The sequence below is a fragment of the Phocoena phocoena genome, chromosome X (genome assembly GCF_963924675.1).
Source record: "Phocoena phocoena chromosome X, mPhoPho1.1, whole genome shotgun sequence".
NCBI classification, from domain to species: Eukaryota; Metazoa; Chordata; class Mammalia; order Artiodactyla; family Phocoenidae; genus Phocoena; species Phocoena phocoena.
This window is the reverse complement of record NC_089240.1, coordinates 42,926,500-42,943,569: the sequence shown is the minus strand read 5'-3', so window position 1 is coordinate 42,943,569 and position 17,070 is coordinate 42,926,500. Positions and strand designations below refer to the sequence as shown.

General features: G+C 50.8%; 1 protein-coding gene across 4 annotated transcripts; it reads right to left on the bottom strand.

Annotated features, from left to right (window-relative positions):
• Nucleotides 1-592: 592 nt before the first annotated feature.
• Nucleotides 593-4,289, bottom strand: MAGIX (MAGI family member, X-linked). Of its 4 annotated transcripts, none has more exons than XM_065901075.1 (6): nucleotides 4,211-4,289; nucleotides 3,278-3,424; nucleotides 2,445-2,527; nucleotides 2,134-2,370; nucleotides 1,851-2,022; nucleotides 593-1,130 (listed from the first exon to the last, which is right to left on the bottom strand). In XM_065901075.1, exons 1-6 carry the CDS (start codon nucleotides 4,257-4,259, stop codon nucleotides 826-828), a joined length of 993 nt encoding a protein of 330 aa, XP_065757147.1. In that variant the 5' UTR covers nucleotides 4,260-4,289; the 3' UTR covers nucleotides 593-825. The 4 variants fall into 4 exon arrangements, with proteins under 4 accessions (XP_065757147.1, XP_065757146.1, XP_065757148.1 ...); XM_065901074.1 differs by having other exon boundaries at nucleotides 826-1,145; nucleotides 4,211-4,259; XM_065901076.1 differs by lacking the exon at nucleotides 2,134-2,370 and having other exon boundaries at nucleotides 826-1,145; nucleotides 4,211-4,259.
• Nucleotides 4,290-17,070: the final 12,781 nt, after the last annotated feature.

Sequence of the window (17,070 nt, the reverse complement as noted above, 5' to 3'; positions counted from 1 at the left end):
GCGGTTCCTCACCATCTATGGAAGAGGGGGGCGCGGCCCAAGGGTTCTAAAAGCCTTTTTTAGCCCGGCCCGCTGACTCACACCTTCCTGGCTCCGCCCCGAAGGGAGCTTCGGGGCCCCAGCCAGTGCTGTGAGGGTGGCAGTCTACAGCCAGCCAAAGCTGGCAGACCAGGCTGGAAGTGAGAGACTGCAGGTTCTCGGCGAAGGAAGCCGCCCCGGTTCTAGCCTTGCTATCCAGCCCAGCTGAGGGTCTGGACGACTCCTGGCCGGGGTTGTGGGTACACTGGTGCACTCCCCGCCACAATAGGCCCACCTCTGCATTCCCCACGCCACGCGCAATAATTAACTTTGAGCCCTGCACAGGTCCAAAACAGTGAAATGAATAAATGGGGAGAGAAGCAGGAGTTGGCGAAGGGGAACGGCGTGGGGCTATGCCGGCAGAAGCGAAGACCTCTCTAGAGGCATGAAAGAAACAGCAGGAAGTAAGCTTGCCAATGGTTGCTAGAAGAGGCCCTCCTCACAACCAGGTCGACCCACCCGCTGCTTTACGGGTAGGACTCGGGAGCCCCACCCAGCCTAGAGCACCTGGCAAGTTAAGACCGGATCGAACCATTTTATTACCTCCCCCGCCCGAAGCAAGTTGCGCAGGGCTGGCCGGTCCGGGAGGGCCGTACCACTGACGCCTCGAGGGGAGCAAGGGCTGGTCGACTGCGAAGCAGGAGTGGGGAGAAGGCCAAGGAAGCTCTCCCCATGATGCTAGTGAGCGGCGGGCGGGGCACACCAGATCCAGGTTGGGCAGTACCAAGTGACCTGTCTGCTACACGCTCAGTGCCTCCGCCTTCCGGCTGCCATCTCCAGGGCTAGCTGCGCGGACCCCGGGACCCCTAGGGCTCGCGAGAGCCGTTCCTCGCTCGGCACCAGCCAGGGTCCAGGGGAATCCGGGGTGTGGTCGTTGGGGTCCTCTGTGCGGCCCTCAGGAGGAGGAACCGCGGGGTCGTCCGCCACTCCTGGGCTAGACTCCGGGCTGCCCCGGGTTTGGGGCGTCGTACGGGGTCGAGGGTGCTGAAGTGGGGAAGTGCTGGAGCTGCGAGACCTCGTCACCTCTGGTCCCCCAGGATCTGCACTGCGATCTGGGGATGGCAAGACTGCAGATTAGATTAGGCGATAGGGTGGGGAACGGAGATGGGGCCCCTTGGCTGAGGGTGGCCGGCAGACTCGAAGGGCTGCGGGAGACAGAGACCCCAGTACTTAGAGAAACCTCCGTCAATGAATGGACACGCCCTTCAGGAACCGGAGCCACTCCTCAAGACCCGACACCTCCTTTCCCTAGTCCCCTCCCTTCCTGGATGCAGAACACTCTCCTCAGGAATCAATTCCCACAACTCCCAAAGGAAGTCAAACCCCTCCCATACAGGATCCCAGACTCTCTCCCTTGCTCATCCCACCTTCCTCAACTCCCAATCCTTTCCCTAATGGATCCCTCGTCTTTTGGGACCAGACCCCCTACCCTCTGGATCCCCATCCCATCCCCTCTCCACTGAGACCCACTCTGCTTTCCCATCTGAGGACCATGACCCTTCTTTCTGAACAACCACTTTTGCCCCAAACCCCTCTTTTCTCTTCCCTCACAGTACCTCAAAAGCCTCCCCTCTGAAATCCACCCTTATTCCTATCCTGGGACCCTGGTCTTCCCATCCCCACTTTTGAAAATATCATGACCCTCACAAACACCAAGCCCTGATCCTCCCCATTGTGACCACCAAACCCTTCTCACCCAGGTCCCCAGCCTCTCCACTCTGCGACCCTCTTCCTCTCACAGATCCCTGACCCCAATCCTCTGAGAAACCCACCATCTTCTTTCCAGGGCCCTCCCACCCCCTCAGGCTTGCCGGGGTGGGTCTCAGGAGGCCTGCTTAGCACAAGGCAGAGCCGGGGACCTCCTGTGCGAATCCGATCCATGACCTCAGCATGGGTGAGGCCCTGAGTTGACTCTCCATTGATGTGGAGCACGAGGTCGCCAGGCTGCAAGAGTGCAAGGCAAGGGGTGTTGTAGAAAGGTCAAAATGGAGAGCACATGGACAACAGGATAGGACAGGGCTGGCACCGTCAAATGGAGGGTGCTTTATGCTTCACCTGCAAGCGACCGCAGCGCTGTGCTGGCCCGTCCTTCAGCAGCCCGCGCACTGCCAGCGGAGCGTCCCCGTCTGCATCGCGGCCTCCACTTAATGTGAAGCCAAAGCCCACGGAACTGCGAACGAGTTCCACACAGAACTGACCAGAGGCCTGGGGCGGCTTCGAAGCACGACGTGCCTTACCCTCGGTCACTTGGGGTGGCGCGGTACGTGTACCCAAGGTCTCTGACCGACGATGCTGGAGTAAGGACACAAGTATACATACACTGCCGGTCTCGAGGCAGGTGGCCTCGAAGGAGGACAAGGTAGTACCTGGGGCCGGTGTTCCACGAAAGTGGCATGAGGAAGGCGACTGTCTGTGACCTCTATGTCTGCAGAATCCAGCACGCTAATGTCTGGGGGATGAAAAAGGCAGTCGGAAGGGTACTATAAAGAAACTATCTAGGACCAGCCTACTGAGTTAATATTTCTAGCCTCATCTCACCTCCTTGCCTCTAGGATGCAGAGACAGACATGCTCATCCATTTAACTAGGCTCCGCCCACACGAATAACTATCCTGATCCCGCCTTCTTAGCTAATAACCCTGGGACCAGCTATTTGAATAATCTAAAGACCTTCCTACCTCCCTCTAATAACACGCAGATCCCGCCCCTCATATTAAACCCTTAGACTTACCGTGCAGGGTGCTACTCCAGGATTCCGCTGCTGAAGATTCCAGGCCCCGCCCTCCAATCAGCCTATAAACTTTAACCTATTCCTGACTTTTCGAGCCGCTACCCCAGTGCGCTTATAGACTCCACCTCCTTGACTAACATTCCAGGCCCGCCCTTTAGCCTAATGCCTGCCCCCAACCCTCTCCAGGCCCCACCTCCTCCACTCGAAACCCCGCTGACAAAAGAAAACATCAAGCTCCGCACCCACAACTAACCGTGCAACGTTCACCTACTGCAGTAACCCTCTGTGTCACCTCCTAGAGGAATAGTCTAGGCTAACCCCAGCACCCTCGAATCACCGCCGAGGCCCGTCCTCCTAACTCACACCCATTGGCCCCACCCAGGGGAGTAACTAACACTCCTGGGCCCGCCCCCCCAGAACCCCGCTACACTCCGACCACGCCCCCTTGAGGCCCCGCCCCATCACGCACCATCCTTGGGGCGCAGGCGCAATGTGGCGCCGGCCCGGCGTACCAGCGCCGCCACGTCGGCTGCAGCTCGGGCCGCCAGGGGGCGCGCGTCCAGCCGCGCCAGGAGCTGCCGGGCTCTGGGGCCCGCGGGCGGGGGAAGGACACGGCCTGCGCGAGTGAAAAAAACAGATCAGGGCCCACCCTGAGTCTCAGCGACCCCCTACAGCCCCCCCCACGTTCGAAGACCTAGAATGCCCCTCAAGATCCCGGAGACCCGAGACCACTCCCTCGATAGTTCTGAAAGTCACCGACTGCCCCTCTCATCTCCCGCGACCCCCGACCATCGCGGGTATGCCCGTGGACCCAAAACTGCACCCACGATATCCCTGGACAGCTATTTAACCCCAATATTCCTGGACACCTCCGAACACCCTGTGAATAACTCTGAAGGTCTCTCACTGCTCCCCTATAACTCCAGTTTCCAGACTCTTCCCCGAACATCAAGAAGTATCCCGATTCCCCCAGATGTCCCAACAGAACACGGTCTGCCCCCTGTGGCCCAGGCACCCCCGATTCCCCTCCAGTTATCCTACGCAGTCCTGCTGGCCCACATATTCCCAGAGCCCCCAGCCTAAGCCCCCACAATTCACCAAAGATCCCGAGTGCCCAGGTGTCTCCCCAGTGACCCCGGGCAGACCCCTCCGGCACACCTCCCCGGAGACTCCGGAGAGACCCCCGGGTCTGGTGCGCCGTCCCACAGCGCGGGTGCGGGTAGGGCGCCTCGAGCCCAGCCCGGGTCGCTGGGCCCCTGCCCTCCACCGCCGCCGCCCGCAGCCGCTAGGGCGCCAGGGCTGCTTTGTTTACCACCTGTCAGAAGGAAAAGGTGAGAAGCAGACAGGCGGGGCGAGGGCTGGCAGGGACGCGCCCACTACCCTCCCACCCCGCGCCCCGTACCTCCTCTGCTCCCCTTAGGGTCCGTGGCGCCCCCCGCGCGTGGCTCCATGACCCGTACTTGGCCTGGTGGACGCACTGCCGCCAGCGACGCGTTTGGAGCGCCCGGGAGCGCTCACCTGGCGGCCCGCCCGGGCTTGGACGCGGCTGAGGCCGGCCGGTCCCGTGCTTGGCGCCCCAACCAGCGCGGTGACCTACCTGGCGGCCGCCAAGGAGGCCTGGCCCTGGGAGCCAGCGCGAGCTCTTGGCCTTGCTCTGCCTCAGGCGCTGCCTCTCTTTCCCAGCATCATGGGAAAACTCTTTCCGCCCAGGGGATGTTGTTATTCCACCTGTGAGAGGGGGAAGTCGAGGCCCAGAGAAGTTAAGGGCCCCACCCGAGCTCTGATGACTAAAAACGGGGTGCAGAACCGGAACCCAAGTTTACCAGGGTATTCTGCAGCCTCCACCAGAGCTTTGCACATCGTAGGCACTCAGTAAATTTGCAGTGAATGTTTCCCTACTGGGGGACTGGAAGAGTACGGTGGGCTGGGGAGGAGGGTGTCCTTGGAGCCTTTGGGAGCTCCGGGAGGCTTCAGGGGCCTGAGCATGATAGGGTTGGGGGACTCAAAAAGTAGGGGAGGGCAGGTCTCCTGGAGAGTGGGGAGGCGGTAGGAGCCTGGACTTGAGGAGCCTTTGAAGGCACGTGGTGGGGGAGGGGACACTAGCCAATGAGAGGGGAGAAATGAGGCCCTTCCTAGGTTTGAAAAGGGGTGGGGTGTGTCTGGAGACAAAGCCCCCAAGGGTGGAGCACTTGGGCAGAGTGCTACTGAAGTGGAAGGAGGAATGGGGAGCTGTGAGAGAAGGCCTGTGGCCACCACTTTATGGAAGAAGAAACTGAGGATGGGAGGGGCCCAGGGTTGCACAGTCAGCCAACAACAGTGGGGGTCTCAGGCAGCTTACCCCCAACAGTCATCTGGTCCATGACTGTTTCATTATGGGATGTGAACACACTGTGTCCTGATGTCCCTTCTGGCAGGCTGTGCAACCTCTCTCATCCACCTTTCAGGGTCCTGGTTTTGTTGTAGTTGAAAGGGCTGAATGCTGCCTGCTTTCCTTCCTCCTGTAGTCCCATGCCCCTCCCATCTCTGACCTGACCTTGTCTGTGGGGGAACACACTGGACCTCCTTCACTGCTGTTCCCTGTTCTTGTGACCGAATGGGGCTTTCACAACTCCCTAAATATGCCCACTGTTATTCCCATCTCCCTGCTTTTGCCTATGCTGTTCCCTCTTTCTAGGAGGTCTTTCCCAGCCTTTTGTCTACCTGGAAGGTGACTGCATGTTATCAATGCCCAATTCAAAGTCTTCAACCCTGCGTTCTTCTATTTCTGAAAAGAAAGAACGCGTGTTTATATGCAGATGATGGATGGTTGTCCCTGCAGAATTGTAAATCAAAGTGCTTCTGTCTGTGGGGATGAGTTCAAGCTGCTTTCTTTTCCTGAGTCTTCCCAAGAGAACTGGGTTGAGGAGAAAAAACAAGGCTGAGCCCTAGGAATCCATATCCTCTCCTCCCCTGGGAAGCCTTTCCACTCTCTCCTCCAGGGCCCAGTCCCCTTTCCCTCCCCCAGGGACCTCCCCAATCCTGCAGGGCAGTGCTGGTCACCAGGATCACTGGCTTCTCTGGGCATCTGCCTGCCTGAACTGGGATCTGCTCTGTCCCTCTTGGCCACCCCTGGGAGTCCAGCTGATGTGTGCACTCCCAGGGGTCCCCAGCAGTCCCCAGCATAAGATGGCTACATCTGCCCACCTTCTCTTCAGAGAAGCCAAGATGCTTTCTTTGTATAATGCTGTGTAAACCTCTTACGTATGGCTTGTGGAATGAGAAATAAGGCAACACAAGGCACAATTATTACCCTAGTTTTATAAATTAGAAGGAGGCCCAGAGTGTAAGCAACTTACCATCATCTGGCCCTGTTCTTACTGAGACTTCAAGCACTGAAAATGGAGATGGCAGCTTCCAATCTGGGGTTTGGGGCTTGGGGAACCAGTGATTGTGGTAGAGGGGTGCTTAAAGATTGAGGAATGGGTGCCTGAGGTTCTAATAGATTGCTTGATGGGAGGGCCTTGCAGAGGAGCATTGTTGAAAGTTCAGGATGGTGGATGGTGAAGGGAGGTTTCCAAGTATCCGGCAGCCTGGATGTTTCAGAAATGGGGCAAAGAGCGTACCAACTGGATGGGGGCTCAAGTGTTTGGAGATGGGGGATTGTTTGAGACTGGGAGATGCTCAGTCTTAGGGGAGTTTGCAAAGGAATGGGGTGTCCAAGGATGGCCTCAGGGGTGAATGGCAGGGACGGGACCCTGGGGGAGAGTTTGCTGAGAGCTGATACCAGCAGGGCCACAAATCTGGGGATAGGGGCAAGGATTGGGGTTGAGGGAGCCATGCTCAGGTCACCAAGGCAGCTGGCAGGGTTGGGGGGGCCAGACAAAAGGCAAACCCTAGCTACAGAATGTGGAACCCTAGCTACTGCTTTGTCTGGACCCTCAGTGTACCCCTCTGGGAAGTGGTGGTAATGAAGTGTGCATGGTAAAATTGCCAAAGGATTAGGAATAAACCTTCCAAACCACCTGCATTGTGCCCAGCCAACCTGTGGTAGCAGCTCTGGTGCTTATCTTTAATCAATATTGATTACAATCAGCTGGACAGGCCGAACCCCCTCTTAGTCCTCTCCATTGTGGGTTTAAACCAATGCATTCTTAGCCTCATCCATTCATGAAAATAAGCCTTTTGCCCCTTTTAGCGTCACCTAATTCATGGATTTAAGTCAGTCCCTCTCACAACCCCACCAGTTCTTATTAATTTAATCAAATATTTCTTCTTTTTAAGAAATAGATCCCTTTTAAGGGGATTGAGGTTTAATTGACATAAAATTTGATAGGTTTTGAACTTGTTACTCAACGAGGTTCATTTGCTCAACACTCAGCAAGCCAAATGCTGAGACAGCAAGGTCTGCAGCAGAGAAAGGGTTTATTCACCACCTCCCCAAAGGCACAGGGCTTGAGATATTTATGGGATAAAGAAGCAGGGTGGTCTTAGGCCCAGGGTAAAGTGTTTGGAGGCAGGGAAAAGGTGAGGCAATCGATGTTCTGCACAGGTGTATATGAGTTACATGCTTCTTCATGGAATGCATGTTCAAAAATGGAGGTGCTTAGCATGATCTGAGGGTGGAGTTTTCAGCCCTCTGATGTCAAAAGGTCATTCATCAAACACCTGTGCAGGCCCAGCTTTGGGGTCGGTGGTCCCAACCAGTCTTAGCTGGCTCGAATGGGACAAGAGCTGACTCCAAGTTCCAGGAAAACAGTGGTAAGCCCCATTACTATAGCAACCCATATGTCAGAGGTGTTATCTATAGGGGGTGGTAAAGGAGTCAAAAATAATTAAGGCGAGTTTGGTCAGTGAAGGCAGGTTACAAGCAGAGGGGTTTTTAACAAGCTGTTCCCTTACCTGCTGTTCTGTAAGACAAGCTCAAGAATTTCTGTTAGGCACCTGAACAGAAACACTAACCCTATGGGGCATGGTTTCAAACTGTTTACAACTGTGAGACTATCACTACAATCAAGTTAGGGAACACAATCCTCACTGCCAAAAGTTTTCTCCTGCCCCTGTGTGATTCCTCTTTCCTGCCTGCTGGTCCCTCCCCGTCGTCACCAATCTACTTTCTTTCACTGTACATTAGTTTGCATTTTACTAGATTTTTATATAAACAGAATCATACAGAATGTACTCTTTGCGTGGGGAGGTAGGTCTTGCTTCTTTCACTTAACAGAATTATTTTGAGATCCATCCAAATTTTACATCCATTTTTATTGCAGTGTAGTATTCCATCGCATGAATATTCCAGTTTGTTGATCCATTCACCTGTTGATGGACATTTGGGTTGTTTTCAGTTTGGGGCTATTAACATATGCTATGGACTCGTGTCTCCCCAAAATTCATATATTAAATCTCTAACCCCCGATGTGATTGTATCTGGAGATAGAGTCTTTAGGAGGAAAATAAGGTTAAATGATGTCATGAGACGGGCGTTCCCTGGTGGTCTAGTGGTTAGGATTTGACGCTTTCACTGCTGTGGCTGGCCCGAGTTCAACCTCTGGTCAAGGAACTAAGATCCCGCAAGCCACAGACATGGCCAAAATTTTAAAAAATGGTGTCATAAGAGTGGGGTCCTAATCTGATAAGATGTGGCCTGATAAGAAGAGGAAGATCTCTCTCTCTCTCTTCCATGTGAGGATACAGAGTGAAGGTGGCCATTTGCAAGCTGGGAAGAGAGCCTTACCAGGAACCAAACAGGCTAGCACCTTGGTCTTCGATGTCCCAGCCTCCAGAACCGTGAGAGATAAATTTCTGTTGTCACATGGTATTTTGTTATGGCAGCCTGAGATGACTTAGACAACAAATAAAGCTTCTATGAACATTCATTTACAAATATTTGTGTAGACATATGCTTTCATCTCTTTTAGGTAAATACCTAGGAGTGGAAGGCTGGATCATACATGTAACTTTAACTTTTCAAAGTTACTGCCGGACTTCCCTGGTGGTCCAGCGATTAAGGCTCAGTGCTTCCAATGCTGGGGATGTGGGTTTGATCCCCGGTTTGGAAACTAAGATCCCGCATGCTGTGAGGTGCAGCCAAAAACAAAAAAAAAAAAAACCCATACTGCCAAACTGTTTTCTAAAGATGCTATAGACCATTTTACATTTCCATCAACAGTATATGAGGGAATTCCCCGGGGGTTCATTGGTTAGGGACTCGGTGCTTTCACTGTCTGGGGTCTGGGTTCAATCACTGGTTGGGGAAATAAGATCCCACAAGTCCCACGGCACAAACAAAAAAAAAAAGTAAACAGTATACGAGAGTTCCATTTCCTCCACATCTTCACAAACAGTTGGTATGGTCAGATTTTTAATTAACTTTAGCCATTCTTATACGTGTGTAATGGTATTTCATCATGATTTTAACTTGCATTACCCAAAAGACTAATAATATTAAGCATTGTTTACACGCTTATTTGCCATGTGTATATGTTCTCTGGTAAAGTTTGTGTTCAAATCTTTTGCCTGTTTCTTCCTCCACAAAGTGGTGGCCACAGGCCTTCTCTCACAGCTCCCCATTCTTCCTTCCACTTCAGTAGCACTCTGCCCAAGTGCTCCACCCTTGGGGGCTTTGTCTCCAGACACACCCCACCCCTTTTCAAACCTAGGAAGGGCCTCATTTCTCCCCTCTCATTGGCTAGTGTCCCCTCCCCCACCACGTGCCTTCAAAGGCTCCTCAAGTCCAGGCTCCTACCGCCTCCCCACTCTCCAGGAGACCTGCCCTCCCCTACTTTTTGAGTCCCCCAACCCTATCATGCTCAGGCCCCTGAAGCCTCCCGGAGCTCCCAAAGGCTCCAAGGACACCCTCCTCCCCAGCCCACCGTACTCTTCCAGTCCCCCAGTAGGGAAACATTCACTGCAAATTTACTGAGTGCCTACGATGTGCAAAGCTCTGGTGGAGGCTGCAGAATACCCTGGTAAACTTGGGTTCCGGTTCTGCACCCCGTTTTTAGTCATCAGAGCTCAGGTGGGGCCCTTAACTTCTCTGGGCCTCGACTTCCCCCTCTCACAGGTGGAATAACAACATCCCCTGGGCGGAAAGAGTTTTCCCATGATGCTGGGAAAGAGAGGCAGCGCCTGAGGCAGAGCAAGGCCAAGAGCTCGCGCTGGCTCCCAGGGCCAGGCCTCCTTGGCGGCCGCCAGGTAGGTCACCGCGCTGGTTGGGGCGCCAAGCACGGGACCGGCCGGCCTCAGCCGCGTCCAAGCCCGGGCGGGCCGCCAGGTGAGCGCTCCCGGGCGCTCCAAACGCGTCGCTGGCGGCAGTGCGTCCACCAGGCCAAGTACGGGTCATGGAGCCACGCGCGGGGGGCGCCACGGACCCTAAGGGGAGCAGAGGAGGTATGGGGCGCGGGGTGGGAGGGTAGTGGGCGTGCCCCTGCCAGCCTTCGCCCCGCCTGTCTACTTCTCACCTTTTCCTTCTGACAGGTGGTAAACAAAGCAGCCCTGGCGCCCTAGCGGCTGCGGGCGGCGGCGGTGGAGGGCAGGGGCCCAGCGACCCGGGCTGGGCTCGAGGCGCCCTACCCACACCCGCGCTGTGGGACGGCGCACCAGACCCGGGGGTCTCTCCGGAGTCTCCGGGGAGGTGTGCCGGAGGGGTCTGCCCGGGGTCACTGGGGACACCTGGGCACTCGTGGTCTTTGGTGAATTGTGGGGGGTTAGGCTGGGGGCTCTGGGGATATGTGGGCCAGCAGGGCTGCCTAGGATAACTGGAGGGGAATCAGGGGTGCCTGGGCCACAGGGGGCAGACCGTGTTCTGTTGGGACATCTGGGGGAATCGGGATACTTCTCGATGTTCGGGGAAGAGTCTGGAAACTGGAGTTATAGGGGAGCAGTGAGAGACCTTCAGAGTTATTCACAGGGTGTTCGGAGGTGTCCAGGAATATTGGGGTTAAATAGCTGTCCAGGGATATCGTGGGTGCAGTTTTGGGTCCACGGGCATACCCGCGATGGTCGGGGGTCGCGGGAGATGAGAGGGGCAGTCGGTGACTTTCAGAACTATCGAGGGAGTGGTCTCGGGTCTCCGGGATCTTGAGGGGCATTCTAGGTCTTCGAACGTGGGGGGGGCTGTAGGGGGTCGCTGAGACTCAGGGTGGGCCCTGATCTGTTTTTTTCACTCGCGCAGGCCGTGTCCTTCCCCCGCCCGCGGGCCCCAGAGCCCGGCAGCTCCTGGCGCGGCTGGACGCGCGCCCCCTGGCGGCCCGAGCTGCAGCCGACGTGGCGGCGCTGGTACGCCGGGCCGGCGCCACATTGCGCCTGCGCCCCAAGGATGGTGCGTGATGGGGCGGGGCCTCCAGGGGGCGTGGTCGGAGTGTAGCGGGGTTCTGGGGGGGCGGGCCCAGGAGTGTTAGTTACTCCCCTGGGTGGGGCCAATGGGTGTGAGTTAGGAGGCCTCGGCGGTGATTCGAGGGTGCTGGGGTTAGCCTAGACTGTTCCTCTAGGAGTTGACACAGAGAGGGTTACTGCAGTAGGTGAACGTTGCAAGATTAGTTGTGGGTGCGGAGCTTGATCTTTACTTTTGTCAGCGGGGTTTCGAGTGGCCTTTCTGAGGAGGCGGGGCCTGGAGAGGGTTGGGGGCGGGCATTTGGCTAAGGGGCGGGCCTGGAATGTTAGTCAAGAAGGTGGAGTCTATAAGCGCACTGGGGTAGCGGCTCGAAAGGTCAGGAAAAGGTTGAAGTTTTTAGGCTGATTGGAGGGCGGGGCCTGGAATCTTCAGCAGCGGAATCCTGGAGTAGCACCCTGCCGGGTGAGCCTAAGGGTTTAATATAAGGGGCGGGATCTGCGTGTTATTAGAGGGAGGTAGGAAGGTGTTTAGGATTATTCAAATAGCTGGTCCCAGGGTTATTAGCTAAGAAGGCGGGATCAGGATGGTCATTCTGGTGGCCAGAGCCTGAATGGTTACTTGAGGGGCACTGCCTAAGTAGTAAATGGTGAGTGAGGCCCGGATGAGTTCAACGAGATGAGGCTAGAATGTTTATATAGGGGGAATGGCCTATGCTGTTTCATTGGAGGGTCATTAACGGTTTTCTTAGCCTCTTTCATCCTTCAGCCCTTCAGTGTTGGAATGTAAGGACAATAACATCATGGATAGTCACTTGTCCCAACATCCCCTGGCCTCCCAGCCAGAGTTCTTAGCATGGCAAATGAAGTTGGTTTTTAAAACCTTGTGTACTTTTGGGAAGCTTGAACAGTCCATCCTGCCAAGACTTCCTTAATGAATCTTGGGTTCCTGGATGTGGAGAGAGGGTGGTAGAGAAGGATGGGTGCTGCAGGAGAGCAATGGACAGGGCCAGCTGAGAATCCAGCACAAGCCTTGAGTCAATATTGGATGTCTCTCCATTTATTTGGTCGTCTTTAATTTCTTTCAACATTGTTTTGTAGTTTCCAGAGTACAGTTTTTACGCCTCTTTTGTTAAATTTGTTCCAAAGTATTTTATTGTTTCGAGGCTGCTGTAAATGGAATTATTTTCTTAATTTCTTTTTTTTTTTTTTTTTTTTTTTTTGTGGTATGCGGGCCTCTCACTGTTGTGGCCTCTCCCGTTGCGGAGCACAGTCTCCGGACATGCAGGCTCAGCGGCCATGGCTCACGGGCCCAGCCGCTCCGCGGCATGTGGGATCCTCCCGGACCGGGGCACAAACCCGTGTCCCCTGAATCGGCAGGCGGACTCTCAACCACTGCGCCACCAGGGAAGCCCCTTAATTTCATTTTTGTCTATAGAAATACAGTTGATTTTTGTATATTGATCTTCTATCCTGTAACCTTGCCAAACTTATTAGTTCTAATTGTTTTTTTAGTGGATTCCTTAACATTAGTTTGCAAATAGAGATGGTTTTACATCTTCCTTTTGTTAAAAAGAAAAAAGTAGCCCAAAATGGAGTGACTTGTGCTAAGCCCCACTGATACTTAATAACTAACCTAACTGTAGTTTCAGGCTATCCTACATTTGAATTTTAAGCCAATCAGTCTGTGATTTTTCCTGGTCTGCATTAGTGAGGTAATCTGCCTAAAACACTCTCCCTTGTCTTCCCCCTAAGTGAGGGTGACCTTGCCAGAAATAATTCACTCTTTTAACTTCCTTGTCCTTCCTTTCTTAACACTTTCCAATCTGGACGCCTTTTATTTCTTTTTCTTCCCTACTTTTCCTGGCTAGATCTTCAAGTACAATATTGAATAGAAGTAGCAAGAGCAGACATTGTTTTTTTCCAGATCGTGGGTGCGGAGTATACAGACTGTCACTATTAAATAGGATCTTAGCTATTTTCTGGACCCACTGTTTCTGATAAGAAGCCTGCTTGTAATCTTATTGGGGTTACCTTGTATAATAGATGATCAGTCATTTTTCTCTTTGTTCTTTCAAGTTTTCTCTTGGGGTTTTAATATTTTTGATTATGATGTGCCTAGGTATCTATCTCTTTGTATTTTATCCTGCTTGGAGTCGGTTAAGCTTCTTGGACATGTAGATTAAAGTTTTTTTCTTGAAATTTAGAATGTTTTTAGCTGTAACTTCCTTGGATTTTTTCTCTGCTCCTCTCCATGTCTCTACTTCTTCTGCTACCCCCGTTACACATATGTTGGTGCACCTAATGGTGTCCCATATTTGTCTGATGCTCTGTTCATTTTTTCTTGATTCCTTTTACTGTCTGTTCTGCAAATTGCATAATCTGTATTGCCCTCTCTCCTAGTTCACTGCTTCTTTCTTCTGCTAGCCCATATCTACTTTTAGCCCCTCTGGTTAATTTTTCATTTTGGTTATTGTACTGTGGATGAAAAACTAATCAGTCAATCTAAGAAAGAAATTGAAATTTTTATTCAAGCCAAATTTGAGGATTATAACCCAGGAAGAGCATCTCAGAAAGCTCTGAGAACTGCTCCACCCCTTAGAAGTCAAGGTACAGTTATATGTTTTTTGAGAAAGAGGGCTGTACATCAAATGGTGTATTATTGATGGTTGACATAATCCATATCTAAGCATCATCATGGTAGGTCATGTTACAAGATCAAGAAGGAATATTATCTTTTAAGGAGTTGTCTTGTTGATGCTGAAACCTGCACACCTGGTCTGATTAGATTAGAACACAATCGCACCTCATATGGGATTCAAACCAAGCCAAAACTCAGATTCAGACTTGAACCCATGGGCTAGGACTCAAACCCACTGTCTTTTAATTAAAGTCACTCACCTCGTGTCAAGACTTACTGAAGCTCAGGTTCTTTATGTCTCAGCACAGAAGGAATTCAGCAAGAGTCAAAGCAATAGGCAAGAAGTAGACTTATTAATATAGGACTCTTGTGAGGGATACAAGTGGGCAGGCAAGGGGGCTCTGCCCCAAGAAGGAAAGTAGGTTTACTTAGGGAGATACATACACAGTCCATAGACTCCATACACACTCCACATAGAGTGTGGTCCCAAAACATGGGGTGGTTAGTTTTAATGGGCTTGGTAATTTCATAGGCTAACAACTGGGAGGATTATTCCAACTCTTTGGGGAAGGAGTGGAATTTTCCAGGAATTGGGCCACCGCTTACTTTTTGCCCTTTCTTAGTCAGCCTCAGAACTGTGATGGTGCCTGTGGGTGTGTCATTTAGCATGCTAATATATTACAATGAGCATATAATGAGGCTCAAGGTCTACTGGAAGTCAAATCTTCTGCCATCTCCAGCCTAATTGGTTCTACTTTTTGTCCTATCCACAATGGCTATATCATTCTTTTTTTTTTTTTTTTTTTTTTTTTTGGTTGTGTTGGGTCTTTGTTGCTGCGTGCGGGCTTTCTCTACTTGAGTCAAGTGGGGGCTACTCTTCACTGCGGTGCATGCGGGCTTCTCTAGTTGTGGAGCATGGGCTCTAGGCATGTGGGCCACAGTAGTCGCAACACGCAGGCTCAGTAGTTGTGGCTCGCAGGCTCTAGAGTGCAGCCTCAGCAGCTGTGGCACCCAGGCCTAAGTTGCTCCACGGCATGTGGGATCTTCCCAGACCAGGGATTGAACCAGTGTCCCCAGCATTGACAGGGGGATTCCCAACCACTGCGCCACCAGGGAAATCCCTGTTGTTCTTTTAAAGTTTGTGCCCTGCCCACTTCCCTCCTGTTTCAATGCTAGAAGAATGCTGCTCTTTATGGCTGAGCAGGTATTCCTGCTGATGGGAGAGGTTTGGTCAATGCATAACGCAGATACACAATGCACAGTGCAGGGAGAGAGGAGGCCAAAGGACAGAGAAGAATTTTTATGTTTAAATTTTTCTTGTCTTGCCATGAAATATAAATTTTATTTCACAGTACTTTTCAGCTCCTGGAATTCCACTTGGTCCTTTTGTAACTTTACTTCTTTATTGATGACCTCTATTTTTGAGATACTCTTATCATACTTTCTCTTACGTCTATTTTTTTTAATTTAATTTTATTTATTTTTTTAAACAGCAGGTCTTTATTAGTCATCAATTTTATACACATCAGTATATACATGTCAATCCCAATCACCCAATTCATCACACCACCACCAATTTCCCCCCTTGGTGTCCATACGTTTGTTCTCTACATCTGTGTCTCAATTTCTGCCCTGCAAACCAGTTCATCTGTACCATTTTTCTACGTTCTACATACATCCATTAATATACGATATTTGTTTTGCTCTTTCTGACTTACCTCACTCTGTATGACAGTCTCTAGATCCATCCACATCTTGACAAATGACCCAATTTTGCTCCTTTTTATGGCTGAGTAATATTCCATTGTATATATATACCACTTCTTCTTTATCCATTCATCTGTCAATGGGCATTTAGGTTGCTTCCATGACCTGGCTATTGTAAATAATGCTGCAATGAACATTGGGGTGCATGTGTTTTTTTGAATTATGGTTTTCTCTGGGTATAGGCCCAGTAGTGGGATTGCTGGGTGATATAGTAATTCTACTTTTAGTTTCTTTTTTTTTTTTTTTTTTTTTTTTTTTTACTTTTAGTTTCTTAAGGAACCTCCATACTGTTCTCCATAGTGGCTGTATCAATTTACATTCCCAACAACAGTGCAAGAGGGTTCCCTTTTCTCCACACCCTCTCCAGCATTTGTTGTTTGTAGATTTTCTGATGATGCCCATTCTAACTGGTGTGAGGTGATACCTCATTGTAGTTCTGATTTGCATTTCTCTAATAATTAGTGATGTTGAGCAGCTTTTCATGTGCTTCTTGGCCATCTGTATGTCTTTGGATAAACGTGTATTTAGGTCTTCTGCCCATTTTTGAATTGGGTTGTTTGTTTCTTTAATATTGAGTTGCATGAGCTGTTTATATATTTTGGAGATTAATCCTTTGTCTGATGATGCATTTGCAAATATTTTCTCCCATTCTGAGGGTTGTCTTTTCATCTTGTTTATGATTTCCTTTGCTGTGCAAAAGCTTTTAAGTTTCATTACGTCCCATTTGTTTATTTTTGTTTTTATTTCCATTACTCTAGGAGGTGGATCAAAAAAGATCTTGCTGTGATTTATGTCAAAGACTGTTCTTCCTATGTTATCCTCTAAGAGTTTTATAGTGTCCAGTCTTACATTTAGGTCTTGAATCCATTTTGAGTTTTTTTTTGTGTATGGTGTTAGGGAGTGTTCTACTTTCATTCTTTTACATGTAGCTGTCCAGTTTTCCCAGCACCACTTATTGAAGAGACTGTCTTTTCTCCACTGTATATCCTTGCCTCCTTTGTCATAGATTACTTGAGCATAGGTGCGAGGATTTATCTCTGGGCTTTCTATCTTCTTCCCTTGATCTATGTTTCTGTTTTTGTGCCAGTACCATATTGTCTTGATTACTGTAGCTTTGTAGTATAGTCTGAAGTCAGGGAGTCTGATTCCTCCAGCTCCGTTTTTTTTCACTCAAGACTGCTTTGGCTATTCAGGGTCTTTTGTGTCTCCATACAAATTTTAAGATTTTTTGTTCTAGTTCCGTAAAAAATGCCATTGGCAGCTTGATAGAGATTGCATTGAATCTGTAGATTGCTTTGAGTAATATAGTCATTTTCACAATATTGATTCTTCCAATCCAAGTACATGGTATATCTCTCCATCTGTTTGTATCATCTTTAATTTCTTGCATCAGTGTCTTATACTTTTCTGCATACAGGTCTTTTGTCTCCCTAGGTAGGTTTATTCCTAGGCAATTTATTATTTTTGTTGCAATGGTAAATGAGAGTGTTTCCTTAATTTCTGTTTCAGATTGTTCATCATTAGTGTATAGGAATGCAAGAGATTTCTGT